A 22,433-nucleotide genomic window follows, 5' to 3' on the forward strand; every position below is an offset into this window, starting at 1 on the left:
GCAATTCTAGTTTATCAATATACAAATATTACATAAAGACTACATTTCTTAATGAAAAAGTAGATTCTAACAGTTAGAGAAGTCCCTAGTTAGTTGTTTAGATTCATTAGTTAATATTTGTAAAGTGCTTTGACGTAATCACCATGTTACTGCTGTTATTTTCTTAAGATATCTTATACTGCAAAGTGAACTGTCTGAAAGCTATAAAATACTGGTAATTCTTTTAGCTGTTTTTATTAGTCAGGATGTGATTTTAAAAGAGCCTTCTGCAAGAAATAACTGGAGGGACCAGTTGGTAACCTGGCACTGTGTAGAATGTTTCACTTCTAGGGCTCCTTTTGTATTTACAGGGGAGCTGTATTTAGAAATACACGATTCCTGTGTATAAGGGACTAGAATGCATGGGCCAAACCCATATTAGAATCATCAGGATTAACAATTTGCTAGCCTAGGTTGGAGTCTTGGCCAGAAAACTTCCTTTAAAAATGGTCCTTAGCTCCTTCACTCCAGCCTTGTCACCCATATTAGAACTCTTTTCAAATATGATTCCCCAGCAAGTGTAGACAGGGTCTAGATCACTGATTTAAATCTGTCTGGGATGAAGTAGCCAAAAGGGCTACCATCTGATAGCTCTGGTTTGGTGGCCTGTATGAAATAAGTTAGTGGCTCTTAATCTATTTCCTAATGGGCTGCTGTCTACATAAAAAAATATCCACTGATCAGTAACATGATTAGAAGTTTCAGCAGAATGGACCAAGAATAGAATGGACTCAGAGACTGACCTCACCTCTCCCTCCTAGATCAAAGCTGAAGTACATTTTCAGGACCATTTTGGGGGAAGCTTGCATTGGTGGTACCCCAGCTTTCACTTTTTTGGGGAATAAATGAAGGATTTCTGTCTCTATGACTTTCATTCTGGCATTTTTCACCAGCACTAAGAACAGAAAAAGTAATGAATAATGAAAATATAGACAAAATGAGTGTGTACTTTATGAGCTGACCCCCATCCCTTAGCCTTATCCCTCCACCCAAGAAAAGATAGAATAAATTAAGAGAGATGATGAGTTAGTTTTGGGTGCTTTCCACCTATTTAAATTTCCCAAAAAGCTTTTTTTAGTCAAGCAATCATAGACAAGCAAGATATAATGATTGCCTCTTGTAAATATGAAGCCATCATTATTCAGACTACTTTATTCAGGGTATTGCAGGTAAGAACAAGGACATCACTTTTCCCTTCCTATGCCTCTAACTCTGGAAACAGGTTGCTGCTGTGAACAAGTATGATCCTCCTCCAGAAGTAGTTGCCGCTAAAGATCACATGACCCATATTATGTACAGCATGATTCAGCCACAGAGGATCTTTGACAGGTAATCTGATCTTCAGTTCACATCTGGTCCTGTAGGTGGCACTCAGGTAAAGCAGAATATGTGGTTATATTTAGTGGGACATTTGTCTGTCCCTCTTCCACCATTAAATCAGTCTAACAAAGAGTAGGCATTCTGCAGTCTGCTGTTGTCAGCCTGGAAATTAGGCATATCCTGCTTGGTTGAATTGATTATGAAATGAAGTTAGTTGCTCACCTTGAAGCTCTGAGACAGATTGCCCACAGCTCTGTTTCTTTTAAACAATCTGTTGAAGCAGATGGCCATTTGCACCATAAATGAAAGATGCAAACACTCTATCAATACCCAGTGGCAATTTAAAAATCTCGAGAGGGAGAAGAGAGCTCTAAAATTTATCTTCTTTCTACTCTATTTACTTCTTCCCTTCAAACTGTTGGCATCCCATTGTGAGCAAAATAGCTTTACTTTGCAACTCAGAGCACAATTTACACGCCCAGAGCCAAATTTTCAAGCTTGCATTTATGGAATTCTGGCCAGTTCTGCATTTGGAAGGAAAAGGTGTTGACTACAGGTTAAAGCACAGAACTGGGAGTCAGATCTTGGTCCTGTTCCCTGCATTGCTGTTGTCTTGCTGTGTGACCTCTCTCTGCTTCATTTTCCATCTCTAAAATGGGACTATCTATTTCCCAGGGATGTTGGGCTCACCATCTCTTAATTCTTGAATGTTTGTAAAGTGCTTTGAAATACTCAGATGAAAGGTGCTGTAGATATGCACATTTATTATTATTAAGGTCAAGATTTAGGCACTTATCGCCACTTAAGTTCCCAAAAGCCTACTTTAGCACCTAAGCACCAATTTGGGTACCTAAACACATAACTGGGCACTCTTTTAGAAGACGCTCATTGTGATTCCTACAGTTAGAATGGCTTCCTCTCTATGGACCTGATCCTGAAAGTTGCTGAGCATTGTCTCCATGGCTCTGATTGCTTTCAAGGGGCCCAGCAGCCTGCAAAAAGGCAGTTAGCATCTTGTAAGATTGGGCTGTAATTGAGTATTTCTTGACTAGCACAATTGTTTTTCCAGAAGGCATCCATGTTTGGCATCCCTTCCAACACAGACATAGGCCCAGTTCAGGTATTTCTTTATGGATATGTATGTGAGTTCAGTGCTGGAGATATACATGTCTGTAAACCTCTGTATTGAGTCAGAAGTACTGTATAAACAAACAGATAAACATATAGTCTGGCACTTAAGGTGGCAACCGATAATGTTAATTAAGCTTTGAGTGCCTGCCAGTGCTCAGCTGGAAAAGCATGCACTGCATTCATTAGTGAAATCTTCCTAATGATGATTTTTTTCTAATTTTCTAAATTAGAAAATGCTCCTTGTAGCCACATTTTTATAGTTCATTTGCATTAATCTCCTTAGATCACATGCAGGACATTTTTATTTACTGTATTATTAATAATTCCATTAAAAAACTATGTAAAGAACTGTAAAGTTGAATAGTTGTACACTCAACAATCAGGAAATGTCAACGTTAACATTGTGCAATGCCCTTTCTGCATAGGCAATACACTACTGTCTTTAATTATAGAACATTCTACTATTTAAATAATACAATATAATATGTGATTTTTTTTCTACAACTTTAGATATACATGAAGGCTAAGTCACTGTATATAAGTACATGGGGAAAAGAAATTTTGTCTCAGAGAGCTTTTCAGTCTAGCAAACAAAGGTATGAGTTAGGTATAAAGGCTGGAAGTTGAAGCTAGAGAAATTAAGATTAGAAATAAGGCACAATTTTTTTTTTAACAGCTAGGGTAATTAACCATTAGAACAACTTAACAAGCATTGTGGTGGATTTTCCATTACTGCAGATTTTAAAATTAAGATTGGATGTTTTTCCAAAGATATGTTCTGGCTCAACCACAGCTATTGGACTTGAAGTCTTATGGCCTGTGTTATACAGGAGATCAGACTAAATGATCACAGTGGTCACTTTGGACCTTAAAATCTATGAATCTTTGAGAACTGTGTATTACTTTGAATGCCAAAGCCCACAAGTAGCAAAATACACAGTGAATGAGCTGAGGGCACCGCACCTTACAAGATACTCCTTACAAGGTTGTGGGGGGAAAATTGTATGACTGTGTAATTAAAGACTTTATTGTAATGTGTTCTTCTGATAAAATAGTAAATATGGGGACTTTGAGGACATGTTCCTGTGGTCTAGCAACAGGAATGTATTTAAAGAAATTAGAGTTCTAAGTGTAGTCATGTCAAATAATTATATATTGTATAGTTACATGATATGACCCTACTTTATAAAAGAGATGACAATAGAGCGAAATCTGCATTTTACCAGGTTGTATCAGGTACTTGTGTGTTATATGTATTTATAAGGGATATATTATAAATCTATTGAAGAAACTGATTTTATCTTTACATGCTGGGTTGGCATCATTAGTCCCATGTGACATGGCCTTGAGAGGGTAATGAGAACATCTGTACTGTGTGTAGATAAATTCTGAAATCACCAGTTATTAAACATATTTCATGGAATTCCCATATTTAAAATGGTCCCTTTTTAATAATTCACTCACTGGCTGTAATAGTTATTGCTGTCACTGGCATCTGTTGGGCTTGTTCTGTGTTGAACTGGTCCCTTCCTGACAGCAAATGGCAGAAAGGGGGAAGGCAACATGAAAACATGGAGTAACAGTGAAGGAAGGGAGAGTTTCTTGACTTGAACTGAATGCATCACAGTAGCAACTTTTTGATGTAAAAAATATAGAGAGAATATTTTGCATATTGTTATCATATTGACATTTTTAATGTCTTGGTGTATTTTGTAAAGATTATTTTTGTGGCAGTTGTGTAAATATGTCTAAAATCAGGATAAAAGCTATGTCCCTAAGGGTGCAGCACTTTGGGTGCTCATGCGCCCTGTGCCTTTGATCAGAGATTTTTGGTGGCAGTGTCCATTCAGCCCGCACATGTGTCCTACACATCCTCGTGCCCTGCACTGAAGCTTTATAGAGCTGTGTGGGCAAACCATCCTCAGTTCCTTCTCAACCACCTTCAGCCTGAGACTAAGTCTCTAGCATGTCTCCTTCTACTAATACTTTAGCATAGTTAGTTAGTTATAGTTGTAAATAGTTTATATTTGTAGATGGTTTCCCTTTGCTTTGTTTTCCCCATTTAGTCTGGTCACTTTGGACTCTATTTCTGGGGTATGCCTGGATTCCCAGTCTTTAAACATCGTCTTTCCTGTAAGGAGTCTATCCTGATTAGTGATGGACACTCTGTGTGTGTGTGTGTGTGTGTGTGTGTGTGTGTGTGTGTGTAAAGTGTTTGGGGGATACTCATATTCCCTTGAAATGTAAGATCTGTACTTTATTTCAAAGAAGATCTCATCAGAAGAGGGAGATCAAATTCAGGCTTCTCTTGATGGAGCAAGCCTTAAAACCAGCTTTGGCTCAGGGCTTTGAGAACCCCCCTATATGGACTGCCCTGTATATCTCTGGATTTCAGTCTCCTGGAGCTTCTAGTAGTGAGACTGCTAATACGTCATCTACCTACAGATCCAGGTCACCAAGAGCTTTTAGGGGTAAGTTTCCTGCTATCCCAGTTGCCTCAGGATCTTGGTCACCGAGGGACATAAAGGAGAAGGTGGTGACTACCTCAGCCATTTCAGGATCCCTGTCACCAAAAACCGCCGTGGGGGTGTCTGCATCTGTGCCTATAGTACCAAGACTCTAGCACTCGAAGTTGATGGAAACTGATAAGAAAAGCAGGAGTGCTAAATCTCTGTGAAAGAGGCCTCGGTGACGGAAGACCACCATCCCCAAAAGGAGCACTGCTGAGGCTCCAAGTGCTTCTGGTACCATGAAGAGTTTGAGGCTGCTTCTAAGGCCACTACTAAAAAAACCACTGGTTCCAAAGATCTCCTTTGCTTCCAGTAGTCACAACCACACTAGCAAGAACTCAGCATTACCTGACCCTTCAGTACCCTTGGTACTTATGCCCTGGACTGCAACATGTGAATATGTTACTTGGGGGTGCTGATTCCTCAAGACAGATACCTGCCTCATACTGACACCAACCTCTTATGTTCTTTGGTATCACAGGAGTTCAGATACTTAAGAGATCTCTGTTTCTAATGAACTGAAATATCCACTGATTACTGGTATCGTACACCTTTTGATACAGAGATCATCTGGGTCACCTGATACCCACATCTCATTGAGTCCTTCTGGTTCTCCAACTTTGATAATTCATGGAGATCAGTTATCACCTCCTTTAGAGAATGTGCATGAGGACTCTGACTCGGATTCTCAGTTTTCAGTTCAAGAGTCTCTATTTGAAGAGTGTTTATTCACCTCTGCATACTGAAAGAAGCGAGGATAAACTTCCACCACTTTCAACCAGCTGGGATGACCAATGGTAGCTATCTCTGTCTATGCCCTATGACTCTCTCCAGCAATCTTACTGGGACCCTTAGGTACTATACTGCCAACATTTTTTAAGGGCTCAGAGTACAAACTGCAGGGAACATAGGAAATTCCATTTCCCTGTGCCTTTGCTCCCTCTTCATCAAACAGAGTTTGTACAAGAGACCTTTGAGGAGCAGGAGGCAAGGGCTGATAAGGAGGTGAAACCTCATCCAAATATCTCCATCCCCTGATGAGGCTATGATGCCCCCTCTACCTTCATGGCAGATGAGTTTTGTCAGTTGCAGGACCTGATGAAGTGAGTTGTGGACATGCTTCAAATTCCTTTTGAGGAAGTTCAGGACTCCCATTATAAACTCCTAGATATTTTGCAAACCTCAACCTTGTTGCAAGTGGCTTTTCCAATTAACAAGGCTCTCTTTGAGCCAGCCACACTGATCTGCTAACCTCCCACCATGGCACCTCCTACATGCCAACAAAAAGTATTACCTTCCTTCCAAGGATTTGGAATTTTTATTTATATACCCCACACCAAATTCCTTAGTTGTGGATGCAGTGAATGAATATGAAAGGTCAATGCTGCTCCGAATAGTAAGGACCAGAGGCATCTTGATCTTTCTGGTCACAAGAGCTACTCCTCTGTGACATTACAGTTTAGGATAATGAATCACCAAGCACTCATGTCCAAATGGGACTTCCTGAATTATAACAAATTTAACACCTTTATTGAACATTAACCAAAAGCGCACATGAACAATTCAAAGCCATCATACAGGAAGGTCAGCTTTTAGCAAGAACATCCTTGCAGACCTGCTTGAATCCAGCTGATACCACAGCCCGTTCCATTTCCACCACCATCATGATGAGATGAGTGGCTTGGCTTCAGCTGTTGGGCTTCCCTACAAAAGTGCAGACTATTGGTTAGAACCTTCGTTTTTATGGCCGTAAGTGGTTTTGGGAGTCTACAGATGACACGCTTCATACCTTGAAGCACTACTCTTAGATCCCTCGGGATATATATGCCTGCATATAAAAAAGTTTAGCAGGTCTCAGATGGCACAGAGATCTCACCCAGCTTATTATTCTACCTTCCATAGATCACCCAAGCCACTGGCCAAGATGCTTAGTTATGCCAGCTACTACCATAGCTGTCTCATCCCACTCATCTTTGTCACCCAGGCACAAGTTTTGATGGCTTGGTCCACAGTCTAAACCACCCTCTTAACAAGGATTTATTGCTCCACCATCCCAACCTCCTTCCCCTCTTTGGACACGGTCTATCCCAATTTCAACCTGCTTGGGAGAACGTAACATCCAACAAATGGGTTTTGGAGGCCATAACATCTGGTTACACCATCTGTCCCTCCTTCCCAATCCCAGTTTACGTCTGTCCCTCCTTCCCAACCCCCTTTCCCATCCCTTTTCAGGGACCCATCTCATGATCATTTTCTCAGGCAGGAGGTTGCCTCTCTTCTATGTCTAGGGGCTGTAGAACTGGTACCAGTACAGCACAAGTGAGAGCAGTTCTACTCCAAGTACTTTGTGGTGCACAAAAAGAATGGGGGATGGAAACCAATATTAGATCTCAGACATCTGAACAGCTGTGTGAAACATAAGAAAATCCAGTATGGGGACTCTAGCAGCTATAATTCCCTCCCCAGATTCCAGAGATTCGTTTGCGACTCTTGACCTTCAAGGCATCCACTTTCATATTGTAATTCATCCTTCTCACAAGAGGTTTCTTTGTTTCATAGTCATCGAATATCAGGGTTGGAAGGGACCTCAGGAGGTCATCTAGTCCAACCCCCTGCTCAAAGCAGGACCAATCCCCAATTTTTGCCCCAGATCCCTAAATGGCCCCCTCAAGCTTTGAACTCACAACCCTGGGTTTAGCAGGCCAATGCTCAAACCACTGAGCTATCCCTCCCCCCTGTCAATGACAACCACTACTGTGTGCTGCCTGTTGTCTTCTCCTTTGCCCCAAAGATATTCCCAAAGGTTATGTCGGTCATATCTGCCCATCTTTGTCAAATAGAGATAATCATCTTCCCTTATCTCAATGACTGGGTAGTCAGAAGTCAGTCTTATCATGAGGTCCTATCGGTATTGCAAACCACAAGGTCCACAGCTTAGGCCTCCAGTTCCCTCCTGAAAAGTGTGTTTTGACTGCAGTTCAACAGAGAGATTTTATAGAAGCCTTTCTAGATGCCATAACAGGCAAAGTTTACCTTCCTAAGAGTGTCTTCTGCACATAAACATTCTGGAACTGAGAGCAGTCAGGAGGACTTGCTCCCACTTCCTCCCATTGATCAGAGCCAAATCCATCAAGATCATGACAGACAACGTGGCCTGCCTGGTCTACATCAATCATCAGGATGGGGCATGTTCCCCATCACTCTGTGCTGAATTGATGAAATTCCTGAACTGGCACATAGCCAGCTGGATATTCATCACAGCAGCTTATCTTCTGAGCATTCAGAACACCACCAACAACAACCTCAGAAGATGCTTCTTCCAGAGTTACAAATGGGAGTTGGATTCTTAGGTCCCTCCACAACATATTTCTAACTTGAGGGTGTCTAGAAGTCAATCTGTGCCACTGCAGCCAATGCAAAATGAAACAGTTTCTGTTGGAGAGGGGGACTTGATCCCCAATCACCAAGAGAGGTCTTCCTCATCTCATGGGTGAAGTGTCTCCTTTATGCATACCTACCAATGCCGTTGCTCTTGAAAGTCCTCAGCAAGATCAAGGAGGACAAGGCCAAAGTCATTCTGATTGTACCAACTGGCCTAGACAAGTCTAGTATCCTTACCTCCTTCAACTTACCTCTCACCCACCTTGGTGGCTTCTGACCAGTCCCCGTGAGATGTCTCAGGATGTCGGTCAGACAGTTCATCCCAACCTGGATGTTCTGCAGCTCCAAGCATGGCGCCTTAATGGTTTTGTGGGTAAGAGTCTTCTTGTTCATCAGATGTACAACTGGTATTGGTAAACAGCAGGAAGCAGTCTATGAGATGCATTTACCTTCAAAAATGAAAGAGATAATCTTTAATGTACCTGTCAACAAGTTTCTCCTGCTGCTCTTTGCTTTCCATTGTCCTAGACTACCTGTTGGAATTGAAAAGATCAGGGCTTTCTATGACCTCTATCAAAATTAACTTGGAAGCTATAACTGCCTTTCATTCATCAGTAGAGGGTTTTTCAGTTTTCACTTATCCTATGTCAAGATTTCTAAGAGCTCTAATTAATCTTTTCCCCAAAATTAGAGACTCTACTCCAATCTAGGACTTGAACCTTGCCCTTAATTGCCTAATTAGAATACCATGCACCATGAGTGGTGGCTATCACTTCTGCCTGGAGGGTTAGGGAACTGGGGCCTTAATGGCAGACTCTCCAGGTACAATGTTCTCCAATGAAAAGGTCTCATTACAACCGTTTCCTAAGTTTTTACCTAAAATACCTTCTGAATTTCAACAGATCCAAGGTTTCAGAGTAGCAGCCGTGTTAGTCTTTATTCGCAAAAAGAAAAGGAGTACTTGTGGCACCTTAGAGACTAACCAATTTATTTGAGCATACGCTTTCGTGAGCTACAGCTCACTTCATCGGATGCCTATGCTCAAATAAATTGGTTAGTCTCTAAGGTGCCACAAGTACTCCTTTTCTTTTAACAGATACAAGGGATCCACAATCTCCATTGCAATGATTTTCAACATGGATTTCTGGGTGTATTATTGCTCGTTATGACTTGGCTGACATTCAGCCTCCCCCTAGCATGATAGCACATTCTACAGAGTCACAGTCTACAGATTGGCTTTACTCAAAGCCGTTCCAAATGTCCCAAAGATGATGAAATCTGCAGAGCTGCAACATGAATCTCTGTGCATACTTTCTCTAACCTTTGTGTTCTGATTCATGCCATTAGATAGGTGCTGCAGTTCACAACACAGCTCTCTTTTCAGTACTGGACTCTGCTCTAAAGCTCCCTCCTCTGTAAGGGGATACTGCTCAGGAGTCACTTGAAGTGGAGCACCCATAGGGACACTGCTTAAAGAAGAAGGAGAAGGTTACTCACCTTATGTAATAACTGGAGTTCTTTGAGATGTGTGTCTCTGTGGATACTCTACTACCTGCCCTCTTCCCCTCAGCTTCGGAATCTCCCTTGTGGGACTTTGCAATGAGGAAGGAACTGAGGGCCGTTCACTGTGCAGTCTTATGTAGCCTCAGTGCAGGGCATGAGGATGTGTAGGGCATGTGTGTGGGCCAAATGGGCACTGCTACCAAAAAATCTGATTAAAGATGCAGGGTCAAATGTACCTGAAGTGGAGCACCCATAGGGAAAGACATCTTGAAGAACTCCAGTTACTGCACAAGGTGAGTAACCTCTTCTTCTATTGAGGGATTCTACTGGCATCCTAACCCAAGGATGTAAGGGTAGTCTAGAGCAGCATGTCTCAACCTTTTTTGACACCAGGATCTGGCTTGCTGCCTTCCTAAACTGTGTCAGGGAGATCTCAGGAACTGGTGCCAGTCCACAGACCGGTCATTGAGAAACACTGATCTAGAGAACAGGGCACTAGACTGGGATGCAGGTGACCTCAGTTCAGTTCTCAGTTTAGCCACAGAATCCCTCTGTGACCTTGGGCAAGTCACTTAAATCTAATCTGTGTCTCTGTTTCTCATCTGTAAAGTGAGGGTAGAACATCCCTACCTCACAGGAGTGTTGTGATGATGAAATTTATTAATGCTTTAGAGGCACAGAGAGAGTATGGTACTATATCAGTACCTAGACAGAGAGAACTGTTTTGCTGGTGTGAGCTGATGCAGGAGAGAAGCCATTACTCTGAATTATCTAATTTTTTCCCTTCACTTATGCTCAGCAGCTAACATTACTTCAGATAGATTAATCATCTACTTCTGTTGCTGTTTCCATTATACACTCTGTTTTTCGGTTATTTATAGTTAGCTCTTTTAAATTATATTAGTCTGAAGTTTGGAACCTAGATGTGATCTGTTTTCTTTAAAAGAAAATGTAAATGGGTCAAGCCGTTTATTAATTTCCCAAAAAGGTGGGGTTTTTAAAAATTATTTCAGCTGGTGTTTGTTACATCAAATGACATAATCTTAACGTCTCTGGTAAGATTTTCAAAAACAAAATGTCTAAATTTACATTCCATATGTAGGCACCTAATAAGAGGCCTCACTTTCAAAAGTGCAGAGCACCCACAAATGCCCATTGACTTTAAAGGGAGCTGCTGAATGCTCAGGACTTCTGAAAATCAAGCCACTTAATATGGATTTAGGCTAAGATTTTGTAAAAATGGGCACCTAAAGTTAGGCCTCTGTGTTTCTGCAAACACTTTGCATCCTATCCTGCAGGGTGCTTCGGTCAGTGGGAATTAAGGGTGCTTCATGCTACGCACGATTGGGCCCATAATCCTTAGTGTCTTTCATCCCATTTGTAGAGCACTTTGCAAACTATCACCTTGATCCTGCAAACCCTTCAAGTCAATGAGATTACTTTCACAAGAGTTATAAAGGTTTGCAGGATCGATCATAAATATGGTCAAGACTCAATTATCCCACCATTGAAATGTTGCCATGTCTGAGGTGGAGCTGGGCAACTCTTTAACAGTCCACAGCAACTGTAACTGCAGAGGGAATTTCAGAAAAGATGGTAAGTCCAAGTTACAATCTGAGCAGGATACACCAGGTTTAACATCCTTCTTTTTGCAAAAAATGCTATGGGATTTTTTAAGGAAATATTTTGTGCTCTTTTCATGTTTAAATCATGCATAAATGCACACACTTGATTTTCCATTGCTTTCTTTGTCTATGCGGTGAATGACATGAATAGTATAGACTCATAGATTTTAAGGTCAGAAGGTAACATCATGATCATCTAGTCTGACCTCCTGAATGTTGCAGGCCACAGAACCTCACTCACCTACTCCTGTAATAGACCCCTAACCTCTGGCTGATTTACTGAAGTCCTCAAATCATGGTTTAAAAACTTCAAGTAACAGAGAAACCACCATTTACACTAGTTTAAACCTGCAAGTGAGCCATGCTCCATGCTGAAGAGGAAGGTGAAAAACTACCAGGGTCTCTGTCAATCTGATCCGGAGAAAAATTCCTTCCCGACTCCAAATATGGCAGTCGGACCCTGAGCATGTGGGCAAGACCCATCAACCAGACACTGAGAAAGAATTCTCTGTAGTAACTCAGAGCCCTCCCCATCTAGTGTCCCATCACTGGCCATTGGAGATAGTTGTTGCTAGCCTTCGCAAATCGACTACATGCCATTGAAGGTAGTCTCATCATGCCATCCACTCCATAAATTTATCAAGCTCAGTCTTGAAGCCAGATAGGTTTCCCACTCCCCTCTCCCCCATACATTAGATTAGATCAGTTCCCTTGATGATATGCTGTTCCCAAAGACCTATATGATGCCAGTACAAGTGTCCATTGTAGGAAGTGTAATAGTGCCTTTTCAAGGTTCCTCCACCACTCTGAACTCTAGGGTACAGATGTGGGGACCTGCATGAAAACCTCCTAAGCTTACTTTTACCAGCTTAGGTTAAAACTTCCCCAAGGTACAAATTAATTTTATCCTTTGTCCTTGGAATAACCACTGCCACCACCAAACTCTAACTGGGTTTACTGGGAAACGTAGTTTGGACACGTCTTTCCCCCCAAAATCCTCCCAGCCCTTGCACCCCACTTCCTGGGAAAGGTTTGGTAAAAATCATCACCAATTTGCAGAGGTGACCACAGACCCAAACCCTTGGATCTGAGAACAATGAAAAAGCATTCAGTTTTTTTACAAGAAGACTTTTAATAGAAATAGAAGTAAATAGGAATAAAGGAATCACCCCTGTAAAATCAGGATGGTAGGTACCTTACAGGGTAATTAGATTCAAATCATAGAGAATCCCTCTAGGCAAAACCTTAAGTTACAAAAAAGACACACAGACAGAAATAGTCATTCTATTCAGCACAATTCTTTTCTCAGCCATTTAAAGAAATCATAATCTAACGCATACCTAGCTAGATTACTTACTAAAAGTTCTAAGACTCCATTCCTGTTCTATCCCCGGCAACAGCAGCATACCAACAGACACAGACCCTTTGTTCCTCTCCCTCCTCCCAGCTTTTGAAAGTATCTTGTCTCCTCATTGGTCATTTTGGTCAGGTGCCAGTGAGGTTACCTTTAGCTTCTTAACTTTTTACAGGTGAGAGGATTTTTCCTCTGGCCAGGAGGGATTTTAAAGGGGTTTACCCTTCCCTTTATATTTATGATATGCCTTGTTTGTTTTTCCTCCTTGCAGCACTTTGCCTAGTCTTGATGCTCCCTACCCCATGTTAATATTAGTTGGACCCATGGCCTGTGGAAAGCGGGAACTTTCTCACAGGATCTGCAGACAGTTCAACAATTTCTTCAGATACAGGTAAATTTACTCTTATCAGTTTAAGAGACCATCGAGTGCAGTCATGGCTCAAATTGTTGCTTTTTTTTTTTTTTTTTTTAAGTTAAATATTACAGAAGACTGTTAAATGGTCATTGCAAGGCGTTCTGTCTCCTACTAGATCTAGGCTGTCTGAGGTCATCATATAATATCTCCTTATTTTTTAATATGCTATATAAATTATCAAGATTCTTTTAAAAGTGAACTGCAAAGCAAAATCAGCACCTTTTTACTGCTCCTTTTATCTGTCTGTCCATCCATCCATTCATCTGAACTTTTCCTTTAGTTCATGTTACTGTGTCACAGTTCAGGGCAACTGCACTTGTATTTCCCCTCAGGTTCAGCAAGGGCACCTACTGTTGGCTTCCAGCTCCCCAGCTATTTTCTTTCTGGATGGAGGCCCGCATCCCTCTCCCTTTGGACCAGGGTATTCCCAGGCTGCATAGTTCCCTACCTTCACTGTGTATTTCCCAGCACAGACAGGTTGCTCAAGGACACCCCCTTACTTTCTCTTCAGAGTGAGATTGATTGTCAACAGATATGTTATCACACAGCACTTCCTAGGCAAGCCTACTTTAGTCTTAAGGTACAAAACATTACAGAGAAAATATACTAAAACAATAAAAAAACTTACATGCATTCCAAAAGGTTGCCAAATAACCCCAAGCCTATCATGGGTTCTGGAGGACCCAGTCCTTCAATCCCTACCCTGAGGATTGGGACCCTCCATGGACCAGGGGTCCTGTCCATTTTCTGAATCGGGAAGAAGGCCATGAGCCAGTTTAAGACCAGCCTATTTGTCCAAAAATTCTTTCCTTATCTGTCAGTCTCTGGAGAATCCAGTTGGAAATAGTGTGTGTATACTTTGCCATGGGGGTGGTTTCTCTGGAGATGTTACAACCTGAGTGAATTTGCCTAATCACCCCCTGCTCTTCTCCTATTTACCTTTCCCATGGAAATACATACAGTTCCACAATAACACATACACAATTGCATTTTTAATACAATGAACTCCAAAGATGTTAAAACTAACTCTGTAAGGTTTAACTTAATTCAGTAAAGTTCATTCAGGATATTTCAAGAAACTGCCAGCCTGCCACACCCCACTACAAAAGTGTTAGGGTGCATCTATACAGGGCACCTACATATTGCATCCAGAAGTGAATAGGATGCCAGTGTAATTACTGAACTATTACAATATGCTTTCTGTGACTAATGCCGACAAAGTGGGAATCCTCCATTCTTCACCAGCTGTAGAGTCTAAATTTCAAGGTAGCTGGACCAGTGTAATAATCTTTTTGTAGCTAATTCTGACAAAGCAAATGGGCCTCCTTCATTCTTCACCAGCTGTAACTTCTACCTTTCAAAGGTAGTGCTATATAGTACACATTGCAGTAATCTGTGTAGCCATGTGTTACTGGTGCTCACTTGTTGCATTTTGCCTTATTTTAAACTATAAGTTCCTCAGGGCAGGGACTATGTATGTATCTATATACATTACTATGTATATGTACAGCACCTAACACAATGGGGCCTCTGGGTACTAATGTAATAAGTCATAAGAATAGAGCCTTAAGTGCATATATAATAGTTGACAATGTAGAAGCGGAATTAGTTCTTTGGATGCCCAGCACCACAGAACCCTAGACTGAGTATCAGTGATATTATATAATAGGCACCTCCTTCAACTCAAGTCCTATAATGTGAAGATCTGCTGGGTGTTTGTAATATTTTATAATGCTAGATTAAGTCACATGACTAGCAAGTCCAAAGGACTTTTTGACAGAAAAGCTGTGATGGTTACAAGATTGGAAAAATCGTGCACAATGAGTGCTTTGAGAGACCAGCTTGGAAATTATAACTAATTGAAAACTGGCCCGAATTTTCCAAGCACTGTCTGATTTCCAAAAGCATTGTTTTTTATATGTATTATTCCTCAAAAGTTTTATGTATGAGAAAAAAGGAGAGAGAGAATTTTAACAGAGCAGAACATTGCAACTACAAAGCAAAGTTGTATTTTAATTATTCAGTGGAGATTTCAGCAATTTTATGGCTTACTGTTTTAAATTTCAAACAGTCCACTCATTAAAAATGTATTTTGTGTAAGGTATCCTGGCAGTTCAAATGTGAACATGGCCTTGCAATTAAAAAAGTTGTAATGGGTAAAAGTCTTTCAAAAAATAAATAAAATGAAATTGGACACTGAGACCATCTGGTTTGTGCTCAGGAATGTCCTTTAAAGCTGGATATGTTTGTAATATCTTTGAGAAAATCAAGCCTTTGAAGTTAAAGTTTTATAGGGTCCATGTGCACCACACTGTTCTCATTTGCCATAGTTCACTGATAAAGTAGTGGTACACACTAGTGCTGCTACAGTTAAGGATCTGTCAGCCTCTGCATTATAAACTTAATTTCTTAGTGGTTTATAACTCAGTTGTATTAAAGAAAAGAATTTATTCCACATTAAATCTAAGATCTCAGTACAGGGGAAAAAAAAATCTCTCCCCTTTGACTTAGATATTTATTTATTCAGGAGTGTATTAATAGGAGGGTTGTATGTAAGACCCAGGAAGTAATTGTCCTGCTCTGCTCAGCATTGGTGAGGACTCAGCTGGAGTACTGTATTCAGTTTTAGGCACCACTCTTTAAGAAAGATGTGGACAAATTGGAGAAAGTCCAGAGAAAATCAACAAAAATGATGAAAAGTTTAGAAAGTCTGACTCATGAGGAAAAGTTTAAAAAAACCTGGGCATGTTTAGTTTTGAGAAAAGAAGACTGAGGAGGGACCTGATAACAGTTTTTAAATATTTTAAGTGCTGTTATAAAGAGGACAGGGATCAATTGTTCTCCGTGTCCACTGAACATAGGACAAGAAGTATTGGGCTTAATTTTCAGAAAGGAAGATTTAGGTTAGATATTAGGAAAACTGTCCAAATATAAGTTAAGTAAGGAATAGGTTACCTAGGGAGGTTGTAGAATCCCCATTATTGGAGGTTTTTAAGTACAGGTTAGACAAACATCTCAGGGATGGTCAAGGTCCTGCGTCAGCGTGGGGGTTATGACCCAAAAGCGGGTCGCAAGAATGTAGGAAAGGGTCGTGGCTGTCTGGAGCCATCCCATGGGCGGGCGAGAGCCCAGAGCCTTGCCACCCTGGGCTGAAGTCACAGAGGTCACATAAAATCATGGAATCCATTACCTCTGTGACCCATTTGTAGCCTCATAAATTAGACAATCGAATGCAAAGCGGGAAGTTATGGGAGATGAGTGTTCCATGTAGAACTTTCAGTGACGAGTGTGCATTTTAATCACAAAGTGAGTCTTTAGTCAGTGAAATGGATACATTTTAAACCTGTTCTGTTGCAACTGCAAGTACAAGTGATAGCAGGAATTCATCACAGCCTAAGAAGAAAAATAATCATAGGTACGACCCTGTTTACTTAAAGCTTGGGTTTTCATTTATTGAGGACCGAAATGATGAACACAGGCCACAGTGTGTCATCTGCTTGAACTGTTAGCAAATGAAAGCCTAAAACCATCAAAGTTACATAGGCATTTCTAGACAAAGCACTCTAGCTATAAAGACAAGCCTCTTGATTTTTTTAAACAAAAAAGGAAAGATTTGGAAATGTCACAAAAAACACTTGAATGTGTATCTACTATCTGGGAGCAAGCATCGCATGCTTCTTACCTTTTTGTGCACTGCATTGTGAAATGTAAAAAAGCTCACACGGTCACTGAGAAGTTAATTTTACCTTCTGCTATTGACATGTGCACTGAATTATTGGGTGAGTCGGCTGCAAAAAAATTAAAAACAATCCCTCTCTCCAGTGATACAATACAGAGAAGAATCTGCGATATCTTAGAAGACCTCAAACTGCAAACAGCTGATAGTCTTTCAGTACGTGACTGTTTACAGACTGATACAGAGTGCGATTTGATACATATCTTGCTGGTTTTTGTGAGGCACATGTGGGAAAGTGATTTTCAAGAATCATAGAATCGTAGGATGGGAAGGGACCTCGAGAGTCCAGTCCCCTACACACAAGGCAGTACTAAGTATTATCTAGACCATCCCTGACAGGTGTTTGTCTAACCCGCTCTTAAAAATCCCCAATCATGGAGATTCCACAAGCTCCCAAGGCTATTTGTTCCAGTGCCTAACCACCCTGACAGCTAGGAAGTTTTTCCTAATCTCCAACCTAAGCCATTTTGCTGCAATTTAAGCCCATTGCTTCTTGTCCTATCCTCAGAGACTAAGGAGAACAATTTTTCTCCCTTTTCCTTGTAACAACCTTTTATGTACTTGAAAACTGTTATCATGTCCCTTCTCAGTCTACTCTTCTCTAGACTAAACAAACCCATTTTTTTTAGTCATCCCTTGTAGGTAATGTTTTCTAGACCGTCAAATCATTTTTGTTGCTATTCTCTGGACTTCCTCTAATTTGTCCACATCTTTCCTGAAATGTGGCGCCCAGAACTAGACATAATATTCCAGTTGAGGCCTTATCAGTGCAGAGTAGAGCGGAAGAATTACTTCTCGTGTCTTGCTTACAACACTCCTGCTAATACATCCCAGAACGATGTTTGCTTTTTTTGCAACAGTGCTACACTGTTGACTCATATTTAACTTGTCATCCACTATGACCACCAGATTGTTTCTGCAGTACTCTTTCCTAGGCAGTCATTTCCCATTTTGTATGTGTGGAACTGATTGTTCCTTCCTAAGTGGAATATTTTGCCTTTGTCCTTTATTGAATTTCATCCTATTTACTTCAGACCATTTCTCCAGTTTGTCCAGATCATTTTGAGTTTTACATTTATCCTCTAAAGCACTTGCAACCCCTCCCAGCTTGGTATTGTCTGCAAACTTTATAAGTGTACTGTCTATGACATTATCTAAATCATGGATGAAGATATTGAACAGACCCAGACCCAGAACTGATCCCTATGGGACCCCACTTGATATGCCCTTCCAGCTTGACTCTGAACCATTCATAACTACTCTCTGGGAATGGTTTTCCAACCAGTTCTGCACCCACCTTATAGCTCCATCTAGGTTGCATTTCCCTAGTTTGTTTATGAGAAGGTCATGTGAGACAGTATCACAAGCCTTACTAAAGTCAAGATATACCACATCTACTGCTTCCCCCCATCCACAAAGCTAGTTACCCTATCCAGTACTTGTTTAGTGTGGATTTGCCTACTTCTACTACTGCTGCTGATATATTTGTTGCATTGGATGATTACTTGGAGTCGGTGGGATTGAGCTGGTCGAAGTGTATTGGTGTTACAACTGATGGAGCTGCTTCAAAGACAGGGAAACATTCAGAAGTTATTCAGATAATCTTTTTGAAAGAACCCAGTGCAATGTGGAACCACTGTTTCCTGCACAGGGAGGCATTATCAGCTAAAGACATGGTACCTGAGCGTCACAAAACTCTTAAAGATGTTGTCAAAATTGTGAATTACATCAAACAATATGCCAAGAATTCATGATGCTTTCAAGTTTTCTGTCAGGAAATGGGCAGTGCACATTACATCTGCTTTACGATGCTGAGGTTCGCTGGATGTCCCATGGCAAAGTGTTGTCTCGTGAATTTGAACTTAAAAGTGAGTTGGCAGCTTTTTTTTTTTTTTTTTTGGAAGAAAAAAAAATCTCACCTGGCAAAGCACTTCAGTAATGACACATGGCTTCCTCATGTTGCATATATGGCAGATATATTTGATTATCCAAATTATTTGAATCCATCTTCACACGGAAGAGGGCACGATCGCTTTGAGCAAACTGATAAAATTGTTGCATTAAAAAAAAACTTTCTCTGGTGAACAAACATGTTTCAAATAATAGAATGGACATGTTTCGTAATGAGTGTCTAGAAACAAAAAATTGGAAAGATTCTGCTAGCCAGGAAGCACTGAAGAAAACAATCAGTAATCATTTAACTAAATTACACAAAAGATTCTGAGATTACTTTCCAGACAAAGAACTCAAGGGAAAAGAATGGATACTAATGGATACTATCCAAATGGATCTATTTGGAGTTGTGTTGGAAAATGTTAGTCTACTATGGAGGAAGAATCTCAGCTGGTCGAGTTATCTTGTGATCGCAGTCTACAGAGAAAATATACTGAAATGAGCCTTCCCCAGTTTTGGTGCAGTGTTGCTGTTGGAATATCCTGCTCTTGCTTGCCAGGCTATTATAGTAATTTTGCCTGTCAGTATAACATACTTGTGAGAAACTGAATTCTCTGCCCTGACTCAACTGAAGAACAAAAGCAGAAAGAGACTGGATGTTGAACATGACCTTTGGATTGTGCTGACTAAAATTACACCAAACTTTGATTAAACTCATCAAAGAGCATAGAATCATAGAATATCAGGGTTGGAAGGGACCTCAGGAGGTCATCTAGTCCAACCCCCTGCTCAAAGCAGGACCAATCCCCAACTAAATCATCCCAGCCAAGGCTTTGGCAAGACTGACCTAAAAAACTTCTAAGGAAGGAGATTCCACCACCTCCGAAGGTAACGCATTCCAGTGTTTCACCACCTCCTAGTGAAAAAGTTTTTCCTAATATCCAGCCTAAACCTCCCCCACTGCAACTTGAGACCATTACTCCTTGTTCTGTCATCTGCTACCACTGAGAACAATCTAGAGCCATCCTCTTTGGACCCCCCTTTCAGGTAGTTGAAAGCAGCTATCAAATCCCCTCTCATTCTTCTCTTCCGCACACTAAACAATCCCAGTTCCCTCAGCCTCTCCTCATAAGTCATGTGTTCCAGTTCCCTAATCATTTTTGTTGCCCTCTGCTGGACTCTTTCCAATTTTTCCACGTCCTTCTTGTAGTTTGGGGCCCAAAACTGGACACAGTACTCCAGATGAGGCCTCACCAATGTCAAATAGAGGGGAACGATCACGTCCCTCGATCTGCTGGCAATGCCCCTACGTATACATCCCAAAATGCCATTGGCCTTCTTGGCAACAAGGGCACACTGTTGACTCATATCCAGCTTCTTGTCCACTGTAACCCCTAGGTTCTTTTCTGCAGAACTGCTGCCGAGCCATTTGGTCCCTAGTCTGTAGCGGTGCATGGGATTCTTTCGTCCTAAGTGCAGGACTCTGCACTTGTCCTTGTTGAACCTCATCAGATTTCTTTTGGCCCAATCCTCTAATTTGTCTAAGGCAGCAAGCTCGGGTTTCTCATTAAATGGAACCTAGGATTTATTATACTGTTGTTAATCTGTTCCTGTTGTTGATTTCTGCCTTTAATTTTGACTGTTGATCTTCTTTAACTTATTACTATTGTTGTTATTACATGTAGTGGGTAAAAAGTATTTTGGGGCCAAAATACTCATGTGTTTTCTACTTAAGCTATTTATTGGGTCGGGATTGGCCACAAGTGTTTACAAATGGGTCCTGGTCCAAAAAAGGTTGAAAACCATTGGACTAGATGACCTGTCAAGATCTCTTCCAGCCCTAGATTTCTATGATCAAATTAATAAAATTACAGGGAAACAAGAGAGGCTTTACAAGATCTTCATTATCAAAACTCAAAAGAAATAAAAACAAGAAGGGCCTTGTTTTTGGAAGGGGTTTTTTATTTATATTACTGTAGCACCTAGGAGCTTTAGTCATTGACCAGGAACCCGTTGTGCTTGGTGCTGACTAGTTTATGGTATTAGGAGTCCACTGAAACACCTATGGGACAAAAAAAGAGAACGGAAAGAAATAAGCAGTTCAAAGTTAAACACAAATGGTACATCTACTCACATAGGTTTTGGCACAGAAAGTAATAGACATACAAGGGTCTGATTCTCACTCACAGTAGGGTTCTTTTACACTACTCTGGCAATGTAAAAGGGCCTAAGTATAAATGAGAACCAGGCTCATAAATATTCTATTTTTCATCAGTTACCCAATACCCATACCAAATAAAGCATGTTTGTGTCACACTTGGGAATGAAATCTGGGTTCCCAGACCTAGACAATGCTGCCCCTAAGTGTGACATGGCTTTTTTTCATTCTGTGATCTCTAGCTTGAGGCTTCAAGACCCAAAGCTCAGCAAACAAGCTGTCTGTCCAGTTTTATTTTGCAAAGCTGGTTAAAATCCATTATCAGTGTTTTAATAACACAGCCAGGCTCCATATATTTAGATGTGAATATTTTTTGCTATGTTTTGTCTGAGATGGAGCAGTCAAGAAGACAAAATATTGTCAGTGTAAGTCTATGCATAACATTTTTGTTCTGCTTGTCCTGTGGCACAAAAACACTATTAGCAAAGTACCACCTCTCAGGAATGTGACCCACTGTTAGGAGTGACTGAGGACCATATGCTGGTGCTTATGTGAAACAGAATGTGTAGGAAGGGACTGGAGCCTTTAAACTAAAATTTCTTCATATGTAGACTTAGCTATTTGGCCAGATTCATATTTGTATGACCCTCATCTCAAAAGAAAGTTCATGTGTCAGATACTTCAAATGGTTGCTCTTAAATAGAAGTGTGCATTTGAAATAGTTCCCTTTCCTCCCCCTACTTCCAGCCAATCTCATTGATTCCAGCACTGATACCCTCTTACTGCTGGTTCTGGAGCTCACCACTGGTCCCTCCATCTACTTCTATTAGTTGCTCAACCTGCCTCCCACCACCCCTCCTGTATCTAAGATTCCTATATATCAGCCAGGAGTCAACAAAGCGGGGGTGGGGGGGAGGATGAATTTATCACTTCCCTACTTATCGGTGCTGTGACAGCTTCCACTCAGACGTCCTGTGTGTTTGGATTTATAGCCCAAATGTAATACAGTTTTTTTGCATTTATAGTTATTCTTTCCAATATGCAGCATTAGTGGTATGATTTTGCACCTCTTTATTGTCCTCATATTTCTTCTCTGCTTAAAATAAAATGATTTCTCGTGCTCTTCCCTCCTCCTCCTCCACTACCAGCTTCTTAAATGATTGAAAACTGGTGGTTCCTTTAACATATCATATATCTTCCAGCCCCTGTCACACCACGAGGGCATCTTACTTCGGAGAAGACAACAGACTTGATTACTACTTCATTTCTCAGGAGGTGTTTGACAATATGTTGAACATGGTAAGAATTGGACTTGTGTCTTGGTAGGCCTAAACCTGTAGTATCAGTGAGTTCACTGGATCTCACTGA

The 22,433-nt window shown here is 40.9% G+C and overlaps 1 protein-coding gene across 6 annotated transcripts in view; it reads left to right on the forward strand.

Annotated features, from left to right (window-relative positions):
- LRGUK (leucine rich repeats and guanylate kinase domain containing) overlaps positions 1–22,433 on the forward strand; it is an 82,758-nt gene that overhangs the window by 25,330 nt on the left and 34,995 nt on the right. For all 6 annotated transcript variants that reach the window (XM_073328869.1, XM_073328867.1, XM_073328868.1 and 3 more), the window contains exons 10-12: positions 1,262–1,368; positions 13,135–13,254; positions 22,268–22,364. In XM_073328869.1, coding sequence (XP_073184970.1) covers positions 1,262–1,368; positions 13,135–13,254; positions 22,268–22,364 — 324 coding nt within the window. The remainder of the gene's footprint in view (positions 1–1,261; positions 1,369–13,134; positions 13,255–22,267; positions 22,365–22,433) is intronic.

The sequence above is a fragment of the Lepidochelys kempii genome, chromosome 1 (genome assembly GCF_965140265.1).
Source record: "Lepidochelys kempii isolate rLepKem1 chromosome 1, rLepKem1.hap2, whole genome shotgun sequence".
In the NCBI taxonomy this organism is placed as follows: Eukaryota; Metazoa; Chordata; order Testudines; family Cheloniidae; genus Lepidochelys; species Lepidochelys kempii.